Source organism: Oryx dammah, unplaced genomic scaffold, assembly GCF_014754425.2.
Source record: "Oryx dammah isolate SB20612 unplaced genomic scaffold, SCBI_Odam_1.1 HiC_scaffold_21, whole genome shotgun sequence".
Classification (NCBI taxonomy): Eukaryota; Metazoa; Chordata; class Mammalia; order Artiodactyla; family Bovidae; genus Oryx; species Oryx dammah.
The window spans coordinates 12,469,400-12,490,348 of record NW_024070205.1 but is presented as its reverse complement, the minus strand read 5'-3'; the positions used below and the strand labels follow the sequence as shown (position 1 = coordinate 12,490,348).

At 37.9% G+C, this 20,949-nt stretch overlaps 1 protein-coding gene across 2 annotated transcripts in view; it reads right to left on the bottom strand.

Moving 5' to 3' along the window:
* Positions 1–20,949, bottom strand: part of KCNK2 (potassium two pore domain channel subfamily K member 2) — a 142,803-nt gene that overhangs the window by 48,038 nt on the left and 73,816 nt on the right. For both annotated transcript variants that reach the window (XM_040263174.1, XM_040263172.1), the window contains exons 4-6: positions 20,764–20,924; positions 18,456–18,642; positions 1,940–2,079 (exon numbers count right to left, since the gene is read on the bottom strand). In XM_040263174.1, coding sequence (XP_040119108.1) covers positions 1,940–2,079; positions 18,456–18,642; positions 20,764–20,924 — 488 coding nt within the window. The remainder of the gene's footprint in view (positions 1–1,939; positions 2,080–18,455; positions 18,643–20,763; positions 20,925–20,949) is intronic.

Below are 20,949 nucleotides of genomic sequence, written 5' to 3'. Positions count from 1 at the left end.
CAGTCACTCAGTCATGTCTGACTCTTTGCGACCCCATGAATTGCAGCACGCCAGGCCTCCCTGTCCATCACCAACTCCAGGAGTTCACTCAGACTCGCGTCCATCGAGTCGGTGATGCCGTCCAGCCATCTCATCCTCTGCCATCTCCTTCTTCTGACCCCAATCCCTCCCAGCATCAGAGTCTTTTCCAATGCGTCAACTCTTTGCATGAGGTGGCCAAAGTACTGGAGTTTCAGCTTCAGCATCATTCCTTCCAAAGAACACCCAGGAATGATCTCCTTTAGAATGGACTGGTTGGATCTCGTTGCAGTCCAAGGGACTCTCAAGAGTCTTCTCCAACACCACAGTTCAAAAGCATCAATTCTTCGGCACTCAGCTTTCTTCACAGTCCAACTCTCACATCTACACATGACTACTGGAAAAACCACAGCCTTGACTAGATACGCCTTGGTGGCTTTCAAACTTCTGGAGTGTGATCCATAATAATCTTAATCCGCTACACAATAAGACTGAGGCAAATCAGTTGAGGTCTTATTCAAAGTACTTTTCACATGAGTTAAACTAGAATATCAAAAATATTGTCCTGCTGATTTGTTTATAATAAAGTTTTTGGTTTTATGGTATAACTAAGATATAGATTAATATACACAAACTGAATATATGAATTACCAACTGAGAAATATGGTATCCAAGAAGGGAAATCTTGGATAACTTACACTCCTTCTAATTACCATAGGCACCTTGGGTATTAATAAGAAATTATAGGACATGAGTTTGGGTAAACTCCAGGAGTTGGTGATGGACAGGGAGGCCTGGCATGCTGCAGTTCATGGAGTCAGAAAGAGTTGGACACGACTGAGCTACTAAACTGAGCTGAACTGATATGACTTGATGTGCTCAAAGAAAATACTTGTTTGTAGAGAGAAATTAATTTTATCATTTATTATCCTACTCTATTTCTCTTGGGTGTATGTTTAAAGAATCACAATTGCTGTATCAGTCAAAGATTTTGACACTGATGTCTCTTGGCCTATGAACACCAGATAATGAAATGAAGGGATAATTAAAGGAAGACTGTGGATACTATATTTGCAAGTCTTATGAATTTGTTGTGCTGTGAAAAAAATTAGTAAAGTTGGCTAAGACCCAGAAGCAAAAAATATGAAATTCATAATAAAACACTACTCTGTCACACTCAAACTAGTAGTACTTATGGATCTTTCAAAATAGATTAAAATGTAACTTCTAAACTATAAAAAATTTCAGAGTCAAGATTGAAATTTCAAACTTTCCAAAATCTCATGAGTCAAAAATTCTAATGGTCATTTCTGTATATACAGTGGCATCAAAAAGATAAAAGGATATCTTTTTGAACAGCTGAAATCTGTACACAGGGTAATGGGTTCTAATGCAAACAGCTTTGGGGAATACATGTGTGTGTGTACATGTGCATGTGTACACACTTATACAGACCTAGGAGAAAAGAAAACAACCGAATACAATGAAAATTCAATATTATATATTACCTTCACTTTTTCATGCTACTGTTATCTTGACACAAATATTTCCTGCTGTCTCTTTATGGAATAAAATTTACTCTATGTCATTGAGGAAATCAAGAAAAAAAAGAAATGAAGAAAATTTTTTCAACTGCATCTTTTTTTAATTACAAATTACTCTCAGCACCAAGATATCATCTGACATGGAGAGGTATTTAAAAGTTTTGGTTAAGTCAATGAATTGCACCTCATATGATTGATAGCCTCTTGTAGCAAATGCACACCAAACATAAACATTAAAAATTTTAAGTAATGTTAAATATTTTTAAATATTTAAATGAATTAGTAAATATTTGATATTTTAAAAAGTCAAAAAACATTAAAAGTAACCTTTCCTGAATTAATTAAATCATATTTTTACACACATTTTTATTTCTCACCTCTTCCTTTGTCTTTTTTGATATCACTCGGAGCCAGTCTCCAATCATACTCAGGACAGCAGCGAAGTAAGCAAGCCCTACAAGGATCCAAAACCACACGACAGGCTTATAGAAGTCTAGGTACTCAATATCCGACCCACCTGTGAGACAAAAACAAAGCAGAACAGAATAACTTCATATTATAGAAATAACATAGATTCAAATTAATTCATTTTTAATTGAAGTATAGTAGATGCTGAAGCTGAAACTCCAATCTTTGGCCACCTGATGCGAAGAACTGACTCTTTGGAAAAGACCTTGATGCTGGGAAAGATTGAAGGAGGAGAAGGGGACCACGGAGGATAAGATGGTTGGCTGGCATCACCGACTCCATGGACATGAGTTTGAGCAAGCTCCAGGAGCTGGTAATGGACAAGGAAGCCTGGCATGCTGCAGTCCATGGGGTCGAAAAGAGGTGGACATGACTGAGTGACCGAACTGACAGTTGATTTACAATATTATATTGGTTTCAGATACAATAAGTTCTTAACAAGACCTTTTGTTACTTCTTCAGGTAATAACGATTTTTCCTTGTCCCATTTTTTTTTGTTTATTATAATGAATCTCAACTAGTCTAGCACTTAATTATTATGTGTATTAGTTTCTCTTTCCACCTCTCTTGCAATAGGGAACAGAGTTGATACTATTTTTAGCATGCATTTAGCTTAGTATTTTTATCCTATTTCCCATCAATTCATGCTAGCCAATCAGTACATGCAAACCAATCAATTCAAAGACAACCTGGACAGAAATTAGTTCTAATTTTAAAATCATCAATACAATGGATTGATAACAAATGCCAGTGACAATATTTTGGTGGGTCTAATTTGAATAAGTAGCAATTTTCAGATGATACTGCCATTCATTATTATCTGAAGTTTCAAGGGAATTCCCATGTTTGTCGTAAATTTAAATCCCTCACTCTCAAGGGAAAAAAAAATGGCAATGGGGTTCTTCTGTTTTAATCTTTGTTACTTTTCCATTTATTTGGTGCAGTAATTGCACCTATGAGAATCTGAATACATTTCAATGTATCCCAACTTTAGCACATATTAATAGGGCACTTATTAAGTTTCAAACTTAATAATGTTTGAAACTTAATTTTTCTAAACAGTTATACTTTTCACAGGAGAAGGGAGCAATCTCTCTCTTGAGAAATTAATAATTTAGCCTGAGAAAGCCTCACATAGACAACTGATCACAATGTGACATATCAAAGGACAGCAAAAAAGAATTAAAAAATACTGTGACAGGACACAGAAGAAATGATTTTTTCTTCTGGAAGGGTGAAGATGAGAAGACAGAAGGTGAGTCAAACAATGAGGATCAAAACAGAAAAAAACTTAGTGTGAAAACATTTGATATATCCAAAGAACTAGGATTTCCCCTGTGGTTCAGAGGTTTAGAATCCGCATTCCAACGCAGAGGACGTAGGTTCGGTCCCTGGTTGGGGACGTGAGATACCACATGCCTCAACAGAGAAGCGAGCCTGGCGCAGCTGCTGAGTACTCACACTCCAGAGCTTGCGCTGGAGCAACACAAGAAGGCCACGTGCTGCAACTCGAGGAAGCCCTTACACAGCAACAAAGACCCCAAGGTGCTGCCAGTATCAGCTAAAGCGACATTTGGAAGGCGGTCAGGAGAACAGACAGGTAGAAGAGAGGAATCTTGGGGAAAAAAACAAAACACTGCTTTGTTCTTAAAGCAGTGGGGAGTAGGTAAAGGTTTTTAGGCAGATTGGTGTTTGACTTATATGTGCAGAAAGATCTAGGGGCAGAGAGGGAAGGTTTGGCAGGGAAGCCCAGTGAGAAACTTTGTTCTGGGCTAGCTAAGGAAAGATTGAGGCAGAGTCAGACTGTGATGGAAAGAAAAGAGATCGGAGGCAGAATCGTCAGGGACTGACGACCACTTAGCTGGTGTGGTGAGTGAAAGGAAGGGCTCCAGCATGATCGGAGGCCAGAGACCCTCATTGGGTGGATGGTACCAGCAGTTCAACAGCAAACACAGGAGAAGGAACAGGGACAATAAAAGGAAAAGCCATTCAAACTGGGGCAAAACAATTTTGAAGTGCTTGAGGTACCAACAGGCAAGACAAGCAGCAGGATCCTTAAATACAAATCTAACACTGAACAGCGCAGAGTTTCCCTGGTGGCTCAGATAGTTAAGAATCTGCCTGCCATTCAGGAGACACTGGTTCGATCCCTGGGTCAGGGAAGGTCCCCTGGAGAAGGGAACAGCTACCCACTCCAGTATTCTTGCCTGGAGAATCCCATGGACTGAGGAGCCTGGTGGGTTACACCCCATGGGATCACAAAGAGTCAGACACGAAGAAGCAACTTAGCACACACACAACAGGGAAGAGCGGGTAATGATTTTAGAATCAAAAGCATAAAGACTGGGGATATTTAAACAGGGGTAGTGGACATAATTAAAAAAACTCAACCTGTATATTCAGAAGAACAGCTAATAAAGAGCCAGTATACATTAAAAATCAAATATAAAAATTTGAATATAACATACTGTCTATAACTTAGACTGTGAGTTACCCACAATGACATTTTCAAATATTAAAGGGTCAGAGTAAGAAGAGAATATTTTTCCATCAGGCAAATAATAGAAACAGAAAGAAGTTCAGCCTTTGTTGGGGACAAAGAAAAATTTTCAAGTTTCAGTTTATAAAGTCAATAATATTTACCTTCAAAATATTGTAAAAAATTTACCTTGTGCAGCATTTTTAAAAATATCATTTCTGGGAAGGACTATAAAGGCTAAATGCATCTTGGGATGGTTAAGATTTGGCCCATGGGGGATGCAGTGCTACAAATTCACAGAAGCGACTTAGGAAATGTGTGTGGAAATCTGTTACATGATAGGCTCGCTAGTGAATTCCATTTTTAAAATGTTTCCATTTCAAAGAAACCAAAATGACATTTTTTTCCCAAGTACTTTCTCTTTCAAAACCAGAAAGTCCTCATCCAAATAGCTGTGACTCACTTAACACATAAGTTCACCAAAATGTTGATTTTAAAAGTTAGTTCATGCTCAAGATGACTTTTTATAAGTTTTCTTTCTTATAAACAGGATGTCACAGTTTGAAAAGAGTAAATTAACTTAATCACTAAAAGGTCTATATTTGGGTAAAACGTTCATCTCACAAGTTTTAGTGGATTCTAGGCTGGGGGTAGTGTGGGCTGGGGGATGTTTTTTCACTCTTAATTGCCACTCTTAAGATGAAATACTGGCAGTCAAGTGATCCAGGGAAAGCTAGTGTATATACAAGTATTATCCAGTACTCACAAAACCTTTACACTTTCTGATATCTAAGATTTATGAATTAATTTTCACAGTATTCAATCTATTGGATTCAAGGATCTTAGCCAAATTTTAAAAATATATAATGTCAAGATAACTTGCTGAAAAAGTTGTTTTTTTTTAATTAAGAAATATTTTTTAAATGTAATTATAAGCATTAATTTTAGTCCAGCACATTCAAGAAATCTGTACATGGGTCTCTGGCTAGGTAGTGGGAACCTATTGCATAGTGCAGGGAGCTCAGCTCAGTGACCTAAATGAATGGGACGGGAGAGGGGAGGACCAAGAGAGAGGGGATATACGTATACATATAGCTGATTGACGTTCCTGTACAGCAGAAACTAATGCATTGTAAAGCAACTCTAACCCTCCCTCCCCCACCCCCCCAAAAAAACCGTAGCGTGGCCTCTCTGTCCTGGCACAGTCCCTCCCTATTTGGCCCCTACTCACATCTGCATTCCACCACTCCATTGTTTTTTTTCTTTCTTGCCCAGACTCCTGAGACGTGGCCTGTGGGCTGCTACAACCCGCTCTTCCCTCCTCATCTGGCACCTCACTGCCATTTTCTGTGTTGCCACTGAAAACATGCACGCAAGTCCTTTCCATTTTAAGAGCTTTCTGGCTGATCATTACAGGAGAGCAGGCCGATGGTAATAAAAACAGCGAAGAGGGGTGGAGGTACCAAGGTTTGGGGAATCTTATAAACTTTTAAAAATAGTTAAAATAAGCCTCTTTCTGACTCTCACATGATGGCCTCTTTTAGATGGCGCCATTTTTGTCTGGAATTATTCTCCTTGAGACTTCAATAAGGAAATCACCAGAGCCTAATAAAGCTCATCAAGCCCAGGAAAGTTTCAATTTCAGTCTGGCATTATTCCTAGGAGCCCATTCTCTCCTAAGATGAGTTCCCCAAACACTGTCCCACAACAATCCCTTTCTTACCTGGTTCCAGCATTAACGAAGCCCTTTCCTATCTATACCAAAGAATTGTTGGTTGAGGTTCTTACTTTGGCCTTGTAGTCCTACATAACCCAGTCCTAGCTAATAAGCTCACTGCGACTGATTTACAGAATATTCAAACTCTGATGGAGAGAGGGGAATGAGAGCTAAGACTTACTGATGGTCTCATGCCGTACTAAATACCTGAGTAGGAAGGTATTACGGGGCATTGTATTTCCACTCCTCATGAAAGTGAAAGTGTTAGTTGCTCATTTGTGTCCAGCTCTTTGCAAGTCCATGGACTGTAGCCCATCAGATTCTTCTGTCCATGGAATTATCCAGGCAAGACTACTGGAGTGGGGAGCCACTTCCATCTCCAGGAGAATCTTCCAGACCCAGGGATTGAACCTGGATCTCCTTCATTGCAGGCAGATTCTTTACTGTCTGAATCACTAGGGAAGCCCTTCCCACTCCTCCTATTTCCACTGATTTAGCACAAGATTCCTTTGTTTGTTTTTTTAACACAAGATTCTTAGTAAGACCAATTGGTCATTAAGCCTTAAGCCATATCTCCAGATGTCTTTATCAGTAGTTAAGCTGACATTTCAAGTGCCATAATTCTCACAGTCTGTTCAGAACTCAAGGATGGAAGATTTGTATTAGGTTCCTAAAATCCCAATAGTTCAGTTCAGTTCAGTCGCTCAGTCGTGTCCGACTCTTTGTGACCCCATGAATCCCAGCACGCCAGGCCTCCCTGTTCATCACCATCTCCCAGAGTTCGCTCAGACTCATGTCCATCGAGTCCATGATGCCATCCAGCCATCTCATCCACGGTCGTCCCTTTCTCCTCCTGCCCCCAATCCCTCCCAGCATCAGAATCTTTTCCAATGAGTCAACTCTTCGCATGAGCTGGCCAAAGTACTGGAGTTTCAGCTTCAGCATCATTCCTTCCAAAGAAATCCCAGGGTTGATCTCCTTCAGAAGGGATTGGTTGGATCTCCTTGCAGTCCAAGGGACTCTCAAGAGTCTTCTCCAACACCACACTTCAAAAGCATCAATTCTTTGGTGCTCAGCCTTCTTCACAGTCCAACTCTCACATCCATACATGACCACAGGAAAAACCATAGCCTTGACTAGACGGACCTTAGTCGGCAAAGTATCCCCATTTACCAACAGACAAGCCATCCTCTCAGTAGGGTGGGTATAATAACAGTTGTCAGGTCACACAGCAAAGGGGACAGCAGAGCTAGAATTCACACTCAGGCTTGTCTGGCTTCATAACATGGGCTCCTGTCATTGAACCAGGCTGTTGATGTCACCTGTGACCTGTTACTGTCCTTCTCATTATTCCCATTCAGTTACTGTCCTTCCCACTTCCCCACCTTCTTTTTTTTCATCCATACGGTATGGCAGACACTTAGCTAGGGCTGGAGATGCTATGTCAAACAAGGTGCTTCTTTTTCCCTCAAGGTTCTTACCTAGAAACCAGGTGGGTTTGAGGTCAGCACTGTTTTACTAGGAGCTTCTTGTCTTATGTCCCCATTCCAACAGTTTCCAAAAGTTGGTCCTATTCTGCTCTACAACACTTGAATGTACATTGCCCTCTCTCCCTTAAATTTAATTTTCTTTCTTTGGATGATGCTGATTCACAGAATATTTACAAATAAGGATGTAAAGAATGATTTAGCCATTATGGATCAAACTCCATGTTTATCCTCAGTTTTTCTAAAACAATATATATTATAGAATATAGATAAAATATACAACTTTGTTTTAAAGAAAATAAAGGTCATGTTTTACATGGGTCTGTATTTTAATATAGATATCAAATATGGATTTCAGTATTTTTGGTACATTTGACTTTCTTTTTATTCATGAAAGCTGCATGGTAGTCCACTCCAGTACTCTTGCCTGGAGACCCCTACGGACAGAGGAGCCTGGCAGGTTATAGTCCATGGGGTTGCAAAGAGTTGGACATGACTGGCACACGTGCATACTGTCTAAATATGAAGGGGCAAAAACTTATTTTCTGCTTTAGTATATTTTCCTTTTTTATAGTAAAGCAATTTAACTTAATAAAGTCTTTTCTTAATGCAGCAAGAATTAAGAGGCTCTTTCAATAATGCTGTAAATTATGTTTTCCTCTTTACAAATGAAAATATGACTTCAGTATTAAACAATAGCTCACCCACTAACTCAAACTTTCCCTATGCTATCAAGTTAAAAAAAAACACAAGACCAAAAAAGGTAACTAAATCTCTTTAGCATTTGAACCTATATTTGGGGATTCTCAATTTCAGCACTCAAGAAGTTGTCCATTTCCTGGTAGGTACTTGGTCTAAGTACTAGAGAAACTGCCATCAGAAAAACAGCAGTCTCATGATCATAAAGAAAGAAAAATCAACACATTGTCTTACTCATCCTTTATAACGATGGAAATCTATAGGATATAGTATGCGCATTATTGTTACATCTACAAATCATATTTAAGTCTATATATCAATATACAGTGATTTGCAGTCTTTTTCATTAAACTTAGTACAATTTACTGCCTAGCTCACTAAGAATTAACTGTCAATCACTAAATGTTTTCCTTGTCATTTTTTCCCACGTGTTCTAAAATTCTTCTATATATCCATTTTGAATCCTAGAAGTTAAATAACTCCTTGGTTTGCCCACAGTCCTTAACTTCTGAACTGTTTGGGTCTAAATCCCATTTAATTAATTATACACATAGCTCTCAGTTTTCTGATGAGTTGAGTTCTCTGAGAGTCACCAGCTAATTCAGGGGGTGACCAGGTGTCTTGTAGAATTTTTCCATTTTGACACACAGAACTATCAAGAAGAGAAAATGATTTCCTATTTAATTGTTACTCCTGGATTTCAAACATTATGTCCCATAGGAACAAGACTAGTGCAATCATTACCACTGAGTGCTAAGCACAGTTATCTAACATACAATACGTGCTCACTAAACATCAGAATGAATGCACGTATGACTGATGACTATAAGGCATCTCCCTAACAGTCATGTAAGCCCTCTCTTTTCAATCAGAGAAATTTCTCTGAGCCATTGTGGTGGTGCTGAAGAACTGATGGTTCTTCAGTTGACCTCACTTCTGATCAGGTATTTTCCTTGTCATTTGCTAAATTTCTGGCAAATCTCTGCTCAGTGATCAGCCCAATAACAGCAATTTTAATACTTGGCCTTTGAATAGTTGCAAAACTTTTAGACCACATCAGTAACTGTTTTCTCAAAGTTGTCTATTAGGACAAACTGTTCGGAACAAAAAATGCTTGTCATGGTTTTTCAATGGAGATTTATATGTTTTCACGATAAACTCATCTTCCATTAAGCAAGCTCTGAGCACTCCATTAAATGAGTCATTTTTTTTGGTTATAAGAGAAAGCAATGGCTTGGTTACAAAAAACTGCATTTCCAATAATGACTTTGAAAACATAATTCCAAGAAAACTTAATTCTTAATATGAGATAAACAAATATGTTTTTTTCCCCAAGTCAAAAAATATGAAGACAAAAGATTCAAAAACTGTGAAAATCTATAAAGTTTTGAAAGGGTAAATGCACTGGAAGGCCAGTTTTACCTGCTTTAATTTCCCTTTTTTTTTTTCTATTTAGAGACACATATGACATTAAGCCTAAAGCCTGATTAACCCAGTAAGTACTCAAAACTACATGTGAGACAAAAAAAGTTTCATTATTCAATTAAATATACTAAATTTCACTGATCAAAATTCCAAGAATATATATTTGAATGGCAAAGTAAATTTATGCTCAGAATGAAAATGTGTTTTCATAATATCAACTATAAGTGTTTCTTAGAATACATCTAAACTTTTGGTTAAAGTTTTTGGTTTTTATTAGAAAAGTATCTAATGTGAGGACATTGCTTTGTGAAACTGTGTATTTGTATCTGGCTTTCATTCAATCATATTATCTCTTATGAACTAACCTGGCTTACAAAAGAGTGTTGCTGAAGACTTCTGGCATGGCGGGCTACAGTCCATGGGGTTGCAAAAGAATCAGACAAGGCTTAAGAGACTAAACAAGAACAAAAAGACTTCTTTGGGCAATGTCTATCAGTTCATAGAAATGCACTTCTTGGTTTCCATGACTTACTCTAGTCCTAAGAGTATATATTAAAGAGGATGCTAACTTTGAAAAATAATGTTAAATTATGTTAAATTAGGTAATTATTTGACTTCACTTCTGAAGAATCATCAACTAATTTTTTACTGATATATAACTGACGTACATTTCATTAGTTTCAGGTGTATAATATAGTGGTTCAACATATATATATATATAAAAATGAGATGATCATGACAATAGGTCTAGTTACTGTCACTAAAGTTATTACAATATTAGTTAATATACTCCCTATTCTGTAACTTATTTATCGTATTATTTATTTTATAACTGGAGGTTTGTGCCTCTTAATCAGCTTCACCTATTTTGCCCATCCCCCAACCCATAGTGATTTTTTAAAATCATGGATTTAGACAACAAGTTTTAGAAGCAAGCCTAAATAAGTAGAGGTCAATCTTTCACACATTTCTATATAATTAATATAACTTCTTAGATTTTAATGAGATCTAACTCTCAGCCTATAAGGCAAGCATGATTTAATAATTTATCAATTCAGACTTCTTATCAAATGAGAAATAACAGGACAAAAGTTAAGAAATGAAACATAGGAAACCAAGAGTAAGCTGTCAAATATAATTTTTACCAATCTTCCCTGGTGGTTTAGACAGTAAAGAATCTGCCTGCAATACGGGAGACCTGGGTTTGAAATCTAGATCAGGAAGATTTCCCTAGAGAAGGAAATGGAAACCCACTCCAATATTCTTGCCTGGAGAATTCTAAGGACAGAGGAGCCTGCCGCGAAGAGTCAGACACGACTGAGTGAGTAACACTTAACTTACCTCTACAAATTTGACTACAAATTATTATAGACATTGTTAAAATCAAGTAAATGATACTTGGCTAAATAATGTACTTTCTCATTTTATCTTTTAGGAAGAGTCACTCTGTGAACTACAGTTAGCAACAGAGGGTCTGTTTATTCATATGTAAAATAAAAATGTTACAATGGACCTGTGGCTCCCAGTCTTTTTTAGCTCTAGAATATTGAGCATTAGTAAAAGAACAAAAAAGGCCATCAGGAAGGAGTAAACACAAATTACTAAGGCAACCAATCAGCCAGTAAAACACATTCTTCCATAAATATAAATGTAAGATTGAAATTTGCTGGGGGAGTTCTTCCTGAAGAAAAACCATTAAATGTTGAATTCTTATGTTCAGTCACATACACAGAGAAAGTTGCCCTTTACTAGTAGTTGCTAAATGCTTCTGATACAATATAGCCAACAGTGAAAGGACTGGAGGGTGCAAATGTAAATTTACATTCATTTATGAATTAGAAATATATTATGCCCTAATAGGTTATATCACGAACATTATGACATACAAAAAGTGAAAAGTACGCAGCCATAAAAAGGAAAGAAATTGTGCCATTTGCAGAGAGGCAGACAGACGTGGATATTAATATGAAATTATGTAGAATCTAGGAAACTGGTGTAGATGATATTATTAGCAAAGAAGAAATAGAGACACTGATGTAGAGAACAAATACATGGATACAAAGTGGGGAAAGGAGGGAGGGGGATGAATTGGGAGACTGGGGTTGACATATACGCACTAGTATAAAACAGACAACTAATGAGAACAGACTGTAGAGTACAGGGAATTCTACTCATGCCCAGTGGTGCCCTAACTGGGAAGGAAGTCCAAGGAAGAGGGGATAGATGTATACGTATGGCTGCTTCACTTTGCTGTACAGCAGAAACTACCACAACATCGTAAAGCAGCTATATCTTTGTATAGCGTTAGTCGCTCAGTTGTGTCCAACTCTTTGTGATCCCATAGACTGTAGCCCGCCAGGCTCCTCTGTCCATGCAATTCTCCAGGCAAGAATACTGACATGGGTAGCCACTCCCTTCATCAGGGGATCTTCCTGACCCAGGGATCAAACCAAGTCTCCTGCATTGCAGGCAGGTTTTTTTTTTTTTTACCATCTGAGCAACCAGGGAAGTCCAAAGGTAGTTATACCACAAATTAAAAAAAAAAAAAAAAAAAGAATCATAGGACCATAGCAACATAATAGATCTAAAGCCAAAAAATTAAAAATAAAATAAAAAGTAAGAAATGGACATTTAAAAATACAAAGCAACAGGGTTTGACCTGTTTTTTTCCCATGGCAAAAGGTCTAGCTGCATGTATTTTCATGCTCATTCCCTGAGGATGAGCACTCTGCTTCAGAGTTGTCTGAACTACCACATCACATCATCTCTTGCTGCTTTTGAGATGCTCCTAATACACCAATGTTACAACCTGTATCCTAAACATTTAGATATCACATTCCAAAATTTACTCCTTTTACTTTAATAACACCATGGTTTGAAGCATATGTTTTTAAATTTGTCTTCAAAGAAGTCCAATACAAAAATATAATTGAATTCTAATCCCATTTGGAGTAGCACTTGCAGACGAGAAAGGCATCAGACAGTGGGTGTCTATTAAGAGAAGTACATCTCTGTTTTCTTTGGAGATTTATAGCCTAATAGAAAGATGAGAAGGTTCAAGTTTGAGCAATGCTGCTTGCTTTTTCCTGGCAAAAATATCAAAATTAAGTGAGAATCCTATCTGTAGAGACATCTAATAGCAAGAGGGAAGGCTCTAAAAAGTAAACAACTGATGTTTCCCAGATGGGGCCATTGCTTTAACTTAGTGGCTAATTTTACTTGTCACAAGGTACCCAGAAGGAAAGACTATTTTTATGTATTCTACTTAACTATAGCAGTTATTTTCCAAGATCCTCTAAAAAACTCACAATTTTTTTCCCCCAAAAACTCTCATGAAGGGCACACATTTCCTAGGCAGCTTTTGCCACATCTTTCCCCTTGTCCGCCATTTCAATCCAAAAATGCTCCCTGGGCACGCAGATCTAGGATGTAAAGACTACAGGACTAGGAATAGGGTTCTACAGTTTCACAAAGACCAAAATAGGTACAAAATATGTAAATTAAGGAGACAGAGATAAGTCAACAAAAGTAGTGTCCATCCTGCTTCTCTAATTTTCTCAGCATTTGTCACTTCGAACACATTAAATTCCTTTGCAAGTTGTTGGCAAAGCATATTTCTACCATTTTTCACTATTCCTCTGTACAAATGAAATTAAAATAATGGGCTTAAAGAGGGGTATAATAAAATAAAACCTTAGTAATAATAACAATGTTTCTTAGACTATATCTAATGCCATGCAAATATTCTGCTCCCCTGTTCTCCTCCAATACTGTGAACATGACTGTATTCAGGGTTCCCACTGATATACAAGGTGTTTTCAGACAGCTGAGAGAGGCTACTGAAAGACTAACACAATCCAGCCAGTTTCAGAGTGTTGGTCTCCTAAGGGAAATTTAAAACTCACTTTCTTCATCTTCTACAAAACCATAAAGTAAAAATATTTGTTCATCTTTTTTTTAAGGTGGTTTATACTGTGGTCACAAATATAACACTATTTTAGGATTTCACCCACATTTTTATTTATAATTTTTTTTTTTTAGAGAATCTCAGACTATGAGGTTCACGCTGGACTGACACTTATTTAAAATAACATGTGCACCATATTGTATCATTGAAATCTGCTAAGATAAAAGAACTTAAAAGTTCTCACTAAACAAACAAATCAATGAGATGTGCACGCTTAGCTGCTTAGTCGTGACGGACTCTTTGTAATCCTTAGCACTATGGCCCACCAGGCTCCTCTATCCATGGGATTCTCCAGGCAAGAATACTGGAGTGGCTTGCCATTTCCTTTTCCAAAGGATCTTCATGACCCAGGGACTGAACCTGCATCTCCTGTGTCTCCTGCATTCAGGCAGATTTTTTACCTGCTGACCCACTGGGGAAGCCTAGAGTGAGGTGAGGAATGTATTAATCAATTGGATTCTTTCACAATGTATAATATATGTATATGAAAACACCACGATGTGCACTTTAAATATCTTATGATTTTATCGGCCAATTGTACCTCAATAAAGCTGAAGAATAAATACATTAATAAATAAACACAACTATGTATTACCATAAAACATCAAAAATTAAATAGGATATAATAACATGTGCAATACAAGGCTGTTGGCTTGAAAATGGAAGACTTGTCACCTAATACCTATATATTCCACAGGTACTATAAGACCTCGGTTAATTATATTACACATAATTTAATTATAATTAAATATAATTGCTAATTATATTTACAAAATAGTACAATAGCCCAGGCTTCCCAGGTTGCACTAGTGGTAAAGAATCTGCCTGCCAAAACAGGAGACACGAGAGACACGGGTTTGATCCCTGGGTTGGGAAGATGCCCTGGAGGAGGGCATGGCAACCCACTCCAGTATTCTTGCCTGGAGAATCCCGTGGACAGAGGAGCCTGGCGGGCTACAGTCTATTGGGTCTCAAAGAGTTGGACACAACTGAAGTGACAGGACACACACACAATAGCCTCGGATGAACATAGCACAAGTATAACATTTTTTTAATTGGGGTACAGCTGCTTTACAATGTTGTGTTAATTATGCTATACAATGAAGTGAACCAGCTTATACATACACACATACACCATATCCTCTTCCTCTTGGACCTCCCTCCTACCCCCTCCCCATCCCATCCTATTCCATTCATCTAGGCCAACAGACAGCACAGAGCTGAGCTCCCTGTGCTATATAGCAGCTTCCCATTAGCTATCTGTTTTGCACATGGCACATGTCAGTTCCAATCCCCCAATTCATCCCACACCACCCTCTGTGTCCACACACCCATCCCCTATGTCTGCATCTCTCTTCTTGCCTTGCAGATAGGTTCATCTATCTGTACCATTTTTCTATATTCCACATACACGCATTAACAAGATATTTGTTTTGCTTGTTCTGACTTACTTCACTTTGCCTGACATCCCTACATCTCATTTTCTGCTACATTAAAGCTCTTTCCATTTCTAACTATATCTATGACATTAATGAAAGGGAGAAAAATGGTTATTTTAGGACAATAGCTTGTTGTCCAATATTGAGCTACAAATGTCTGAGATTCTTCTCTCTGCATTTTGCTAATTAGGAAACAAACAGATCTCTACCCTTTCCCATCCAGCACAGAGATGTGAATGTACTGTTTTTGACCAAAAGCAAATCTTTGCTTGTAGAAGCATCCCCATCTTCAAAGATATTATACATTCCCCAGAAAGAAGGGCTTTGCCAAGTTAAACTGTAATTAACAAATAATAAAAACAGATGCCTTCTCTGAAATTTTTATAAAGCTACACAATATATTTTCTTTTTGGATAATATTTAAGTAAGAGGTTTGAGTCAAAAAAGAAGAATAAACAACTCAAAAGTATAAAACCCTCCTAAAATTAAATTAGGCTACTTAGTTTATTCTGGGAAGTTTACTAGCACATTCCTACTAAAATGGTTATCAGCATGTTTTTCTAACACTTCAAACTTATTTTTTTAAAGAAAAATTTAGATTTTTTAGGAGCTGGTCAAAATGATGCATGACAGAGAATTGCTACATTATTTTTACCACTATTACTACAATTTATTTAATACTGGAGTTAAGACAATAATGTGTGTGTGTGCTCAGTCGTGTCTGACTCTGTGACTCCATGGACCATAGCCCGCCAGGCTCCTCTGTCCATGGGATTCTCCAGGCAAGAATACTGGAGTGGGTTGCCATTTCCTCCTCCAGGGGATCTTCCCAACCCAGGGGTCGAACCTGCATCTCCCAAGTCTCCTACACTGGCAGGTGGATTCTTCACTGCTGAGCACTGGGGCAGCCCCTGAACAGTAACAATAATGAGATAATATAACAGAAAAAGAGAGATGAAATGATATAAGATCTAAGAGATAAAACAATAAAGCAAACAGCAACAGAAATAACATATATAGACAAAGGAAACAGGTCTTAAAATCATGAATTTTAAAATATGGATAAATTGCTAAAAAGATTAAAAACACTGATATTAGAACTGAAAATTAGAGGAGATAAATATCGTAGAGAAAAGAAGGTTTTAAGTAGCTCAGCACATCTTCCAAAGTTTGAGGTGTTTCTAAAACTAAAATATGAGAGTGACATTACCAAGATGGTGACTAGCTTGTTCCTGGCTTCACTCCCCCCTCACAAGAAGAAAAACTAACAACTATTCGAGGACAAAAGCACCACTGAGAGAATCCTAGGACATGGGAGTGGTGCTGAAGCACGCTGGGACCCCAGACACCAAGGCAGACTGCATTAGAAGAATGGATGTTAGCAGAACCGACTGTGGTGATCACTTCATTGCATGACCTATGTAAATCAAATCATCTTGCTGTTACCCCTTGAACATACCCAGTGATGTATGTCAATTATTTCTCAAGAAAGCTGGGAGGAAAAACTAAGATATGGAAAGGCCTAGTAAAAAGAGCAAAGATGATTTAAACTTGAATTCTTGTACCACTAAAAAAAACAAATAAGAGGCAGATAAGTGGTTTCTGAAATTAGGAAAAGGAGTACATCAAGGCTGTATATCGTCACCCTGCTTATTTAACTTCTATGCAGAGTACATCATGAGAAACGCTGGGCTGGAGGAAGCACAAGCTGGAATCAAATTGCTGGGAGAATTATCAATAACCTCAGATATGCAGATGACACCACCCTTATGGCAGAAAGTGAAGAAGAACTAAAAAGCCTCTTGATGAAAGTGAAAGAGCAGAGTGAAAAAGTTGGCTTAAAGCTCAACATTCAGAAAACGAAGATCATGGCATCCGGTCCCATCATTTCATGGGAAATAGATGGGGAAACAGTGTCAGACTTTATTTTTTGGGGGCCCCAAAATCACTGCAGATGGTGATTGCAGCCATGAAATTAAAAGATGCTTACTCCTTGGAAGGAAAGTTATGACCAACCTAGATAGCATATTCAAAAGCAGAGACATTACTTTGCCAACCAAGGTCTGTCTAGTCAAGGCTATGGTTTTTCCAGTGGTCATGTATGGATGTGAGAGTTGGACTGTGAAGAAAGCTGAATGCCAAAGAACTGATGCTTTTGAACTGTGGTGTTGGAGAAGACTCTTGAGAGTCCCTTGGACTGCAAGGAGATCCAACCAGTCCATTCTGAAGGAGATCAGCCCTGGGTGTCCTTTGGAAGGAATGATGCTAAAGCTAAAACTCCAGTACTTTGGCCACCTCATGCGAAGAGTTGACTCATTGGAAAAGACTCTGATGTTGGGAGGGATTGGGGGCAGGAGGAAAAAGGGACAACAGAGGATGAGATGGCTGGATGGCATCACAAACTCGATGTCGTGAGTTTGAGTGAACTCCGGAGTTGGTGATGGACAGGGAGGCCTGGTGTGCTGCGATTCATAGGGTCGCAAAGAGTCGGACACGACTGAGCGACTGAACTAAACTGAAGTGGTTTCTGAAATTAGAGTGGTACTATAACACTCTGAACAGACAGCAATTTAAATTTCATCTATAGAAAGAAAAATAAATATTCAACTGTACCCTTTTGCTGACCTTCACTGTCATGGAATGATCTCTCTCTCTTTTTTTTTTTTTGGCTCCGTCACTGTTACAGATGAAACTGTGTTTTCCAAAAATACGTGTTGAAGTCCCAACCCTGGCACTTTGAAACATGAGCTTATTTGGAAATAAGGCCCTTGGCAGATACAATTAGTTATGATGAATTCATACTAGAGTAGAGTGGGCTTTTAATCCGATGTGACTGGTGTCTTTATAAGAACAGGGAAATGTGGTCACAGCACGGGGACACAGGGAGAATATGATATGATGACGGAAGCAGAGATGAAGTGACGCAGCTACCACCCGAGGCCCAGCAGGGACTGATGCTCTCCGCCTCCAGAAGCCGGGGAGAAGGAAGGGAGGAGTCTACCCGTCCCAGAGGGACCCTGCCCCTGCTGGCACTCTGATTTTGAACTTCTATAAGAGAATGAATTTCTTTTGTTTAAAGGTACCCAGTTTGTGGTACTTTCTTATGACAGCCCTGGGAAATAGAGGCAGTCACTGTGTTGTCTGCAAACCCAAGAGAAAAAGTTTAATTAAAGGAGAAGGGTTAGGAGAGCAATGTTTCTTCAAAAACTTACCTGCGACATAGTCGCCAAAGCCAATGGTGGTTAAGGTGATAACCACAAAATAAATGGCGTCCAGGGCACTCCAGCCTTCTATGTGCTTGAATATGATCGCAGGCAGAGCGACGAAGAGTACACAGCCAAACAGAATAAAGATGATTGTTGAGATGATTCGTATCTTGGTTTGACTAACATTCCACTTCTAGGGATGAGAGAGTGAGAGAGAGAGGGCGAGAGACAGATACTGAGAGAGAGAAATTGACTGAGATCGATTATTGATGTACCTGCAAAGTTAACCTATATATACTGTTTAAATTATTTTTATTGGAGTATAGTTGCTTTACAACGTTATGTTAGTTTCTACTGTAGAACAATGTGAATCAGCTATATATATATATATATACACACATACACACACATGCACACACACACACACACACACACAGACACACACACACATGCATATCGCTTCTATTTTGGATTTCCTTCACATTTAGGTCATCAAGGAGCTCTGAGGAGAGTTCCCGGAGCGATACGGTAGGTTCTCATTACATATTTATTTTATGCATATAACCTATACACACTGTTATCAGCAAATTAGCAAATGAGAATGGTATTTTATTCTTTTATAATTAATTTTCAATTGTCTTTACTTAAACATATTAGGTGTAATATGAATAACTGAAAACAACCAATGCTAATACTGATGTTACTTTACTTTTATATACTTTACTTTTATATACTTTACTTTTACTTTGCAACAGGTAAAATACTTTCTAAAGTACATAACATTTGCTCAGAGAACAAAATTTCAGATTTACATCATTCTTTCTTTACCTGAACTACTTTTGAAATATTTCTATTCTACAAGCAAACAACTGATTTTGCGCCAAACACAACCTAGAAATACGTGAAAATTGAGAAGAATGAAGCATAAATTAAATATCCACTGTTGATAACTGATAAAATCAATTTCATGGAGACTTTTCCCCTCTCCCACCACACTTTCCTATCATTGTTCAACTGATTAAAGTGAAATACTAGCAGACTTAAAGTCCACAGTTGATTTCCATGTGAACTAGACAAGCCATCTCACTGTTCTACGACCTTAAGCTGCACAACTAAATATACAAGACATGATATGTAGACAACGAGAGGTCTTCAACACCTCTAAGCTAGAGCTGCCCTCAGAGGACCCACACTGCTGCACCTCTGAATCTAATATGAAGCGTGTGCATGCCTGCTAGGTCGCTTCAGTCGTGCCTGACTCTTTGCAATCCTATGGGCTGTAGCCCGCCAGGTGGCTCTGACCCTGGCATTCTCCAGGCAAGAATACTGGAGAGGGTTGCATGCCCTCCTGTAGGGGATCTTCCCAAACCAGGGACCAAACCCACATCCCCTGCGGCTCCTACATTGCAGGAATATTTTTTATGCCGCTGAGCCACCAGGGAAGCCCCAGTATGAAATATATCTAATGTTAAAACTGGAATTATAATTTCAATTGAAAACCTAACACTCAGTGATCTTATTTCATCAATAGTTAAATGCTCGAACTTTTTATGAAAAGATAAAACATTATCAAATAATAAATAAAACATAATAGTAGTGACAGAAGTAACAAATCGTCTATAATCTGACTCTTTAACACAATTATTTTCTTCATTCATAATTTTCAAGAATAAAAGCTTGTCATCAAGGTAATATTACTATTTTTCACTTAAAATTCTAAGAGCATTTTCATTTTATTTATTTTTTCTACTGAATATCATATGCCCATGAACATCTTCATTATATTATTTTTGGTCCTACTAAATTATATACCTTAGTTAAATTTCTATCAGCAACATTATTAAAATAAGTTATACGATCCCCTTTATCATGTTTGCTATATATTATTCAATCCTTCAGCAAAGGCCTAAGGTTTACTAGCTATGTTAAGCTTTCACTTAGAATATCTCTAAATCTCAGAGTAATGCCTCATCATCAGTACTATTATTCATATAAATGGCAAAATGGAGATTTAAGGGTAAAATAACTAGCTTAAGTGAATATAGCCAGGATACAATCCATCTGGAATTTGAGCCCAGGACTGTCAGATTTCTACTTTCTGTATATTTCACTTTTTCTCATTCATTAATGTATTCGTTCAGAGAAGTATAAAAACAACTATACAGTGAGTTATTTGCAAAAAGAAGCTCATGTAAATTGTTATAGAAAACTCAATAGCTTACATCTAACTATATCTGAGGTAAACAGAAAAGTTATAATATTTTTGAAAAAATGAGACAATTAACATATGCAGTTAAATGGCTATCATACTCACAATAAATGTATCTTCCACTTTTGCAATTCCTTTTCCAAATATGGTCCCTAGTTGATCTCCAACTCCAGCCAACAGAAAGCCAAAGAGGGGAATTCCCAGTAAGGCATAGATGATACAGAATATTTTTCCCCCTTCTGTGCGTGGTGAGATGTTTCCAAATCCTAAAAATACAAAGAAGAAGAATTC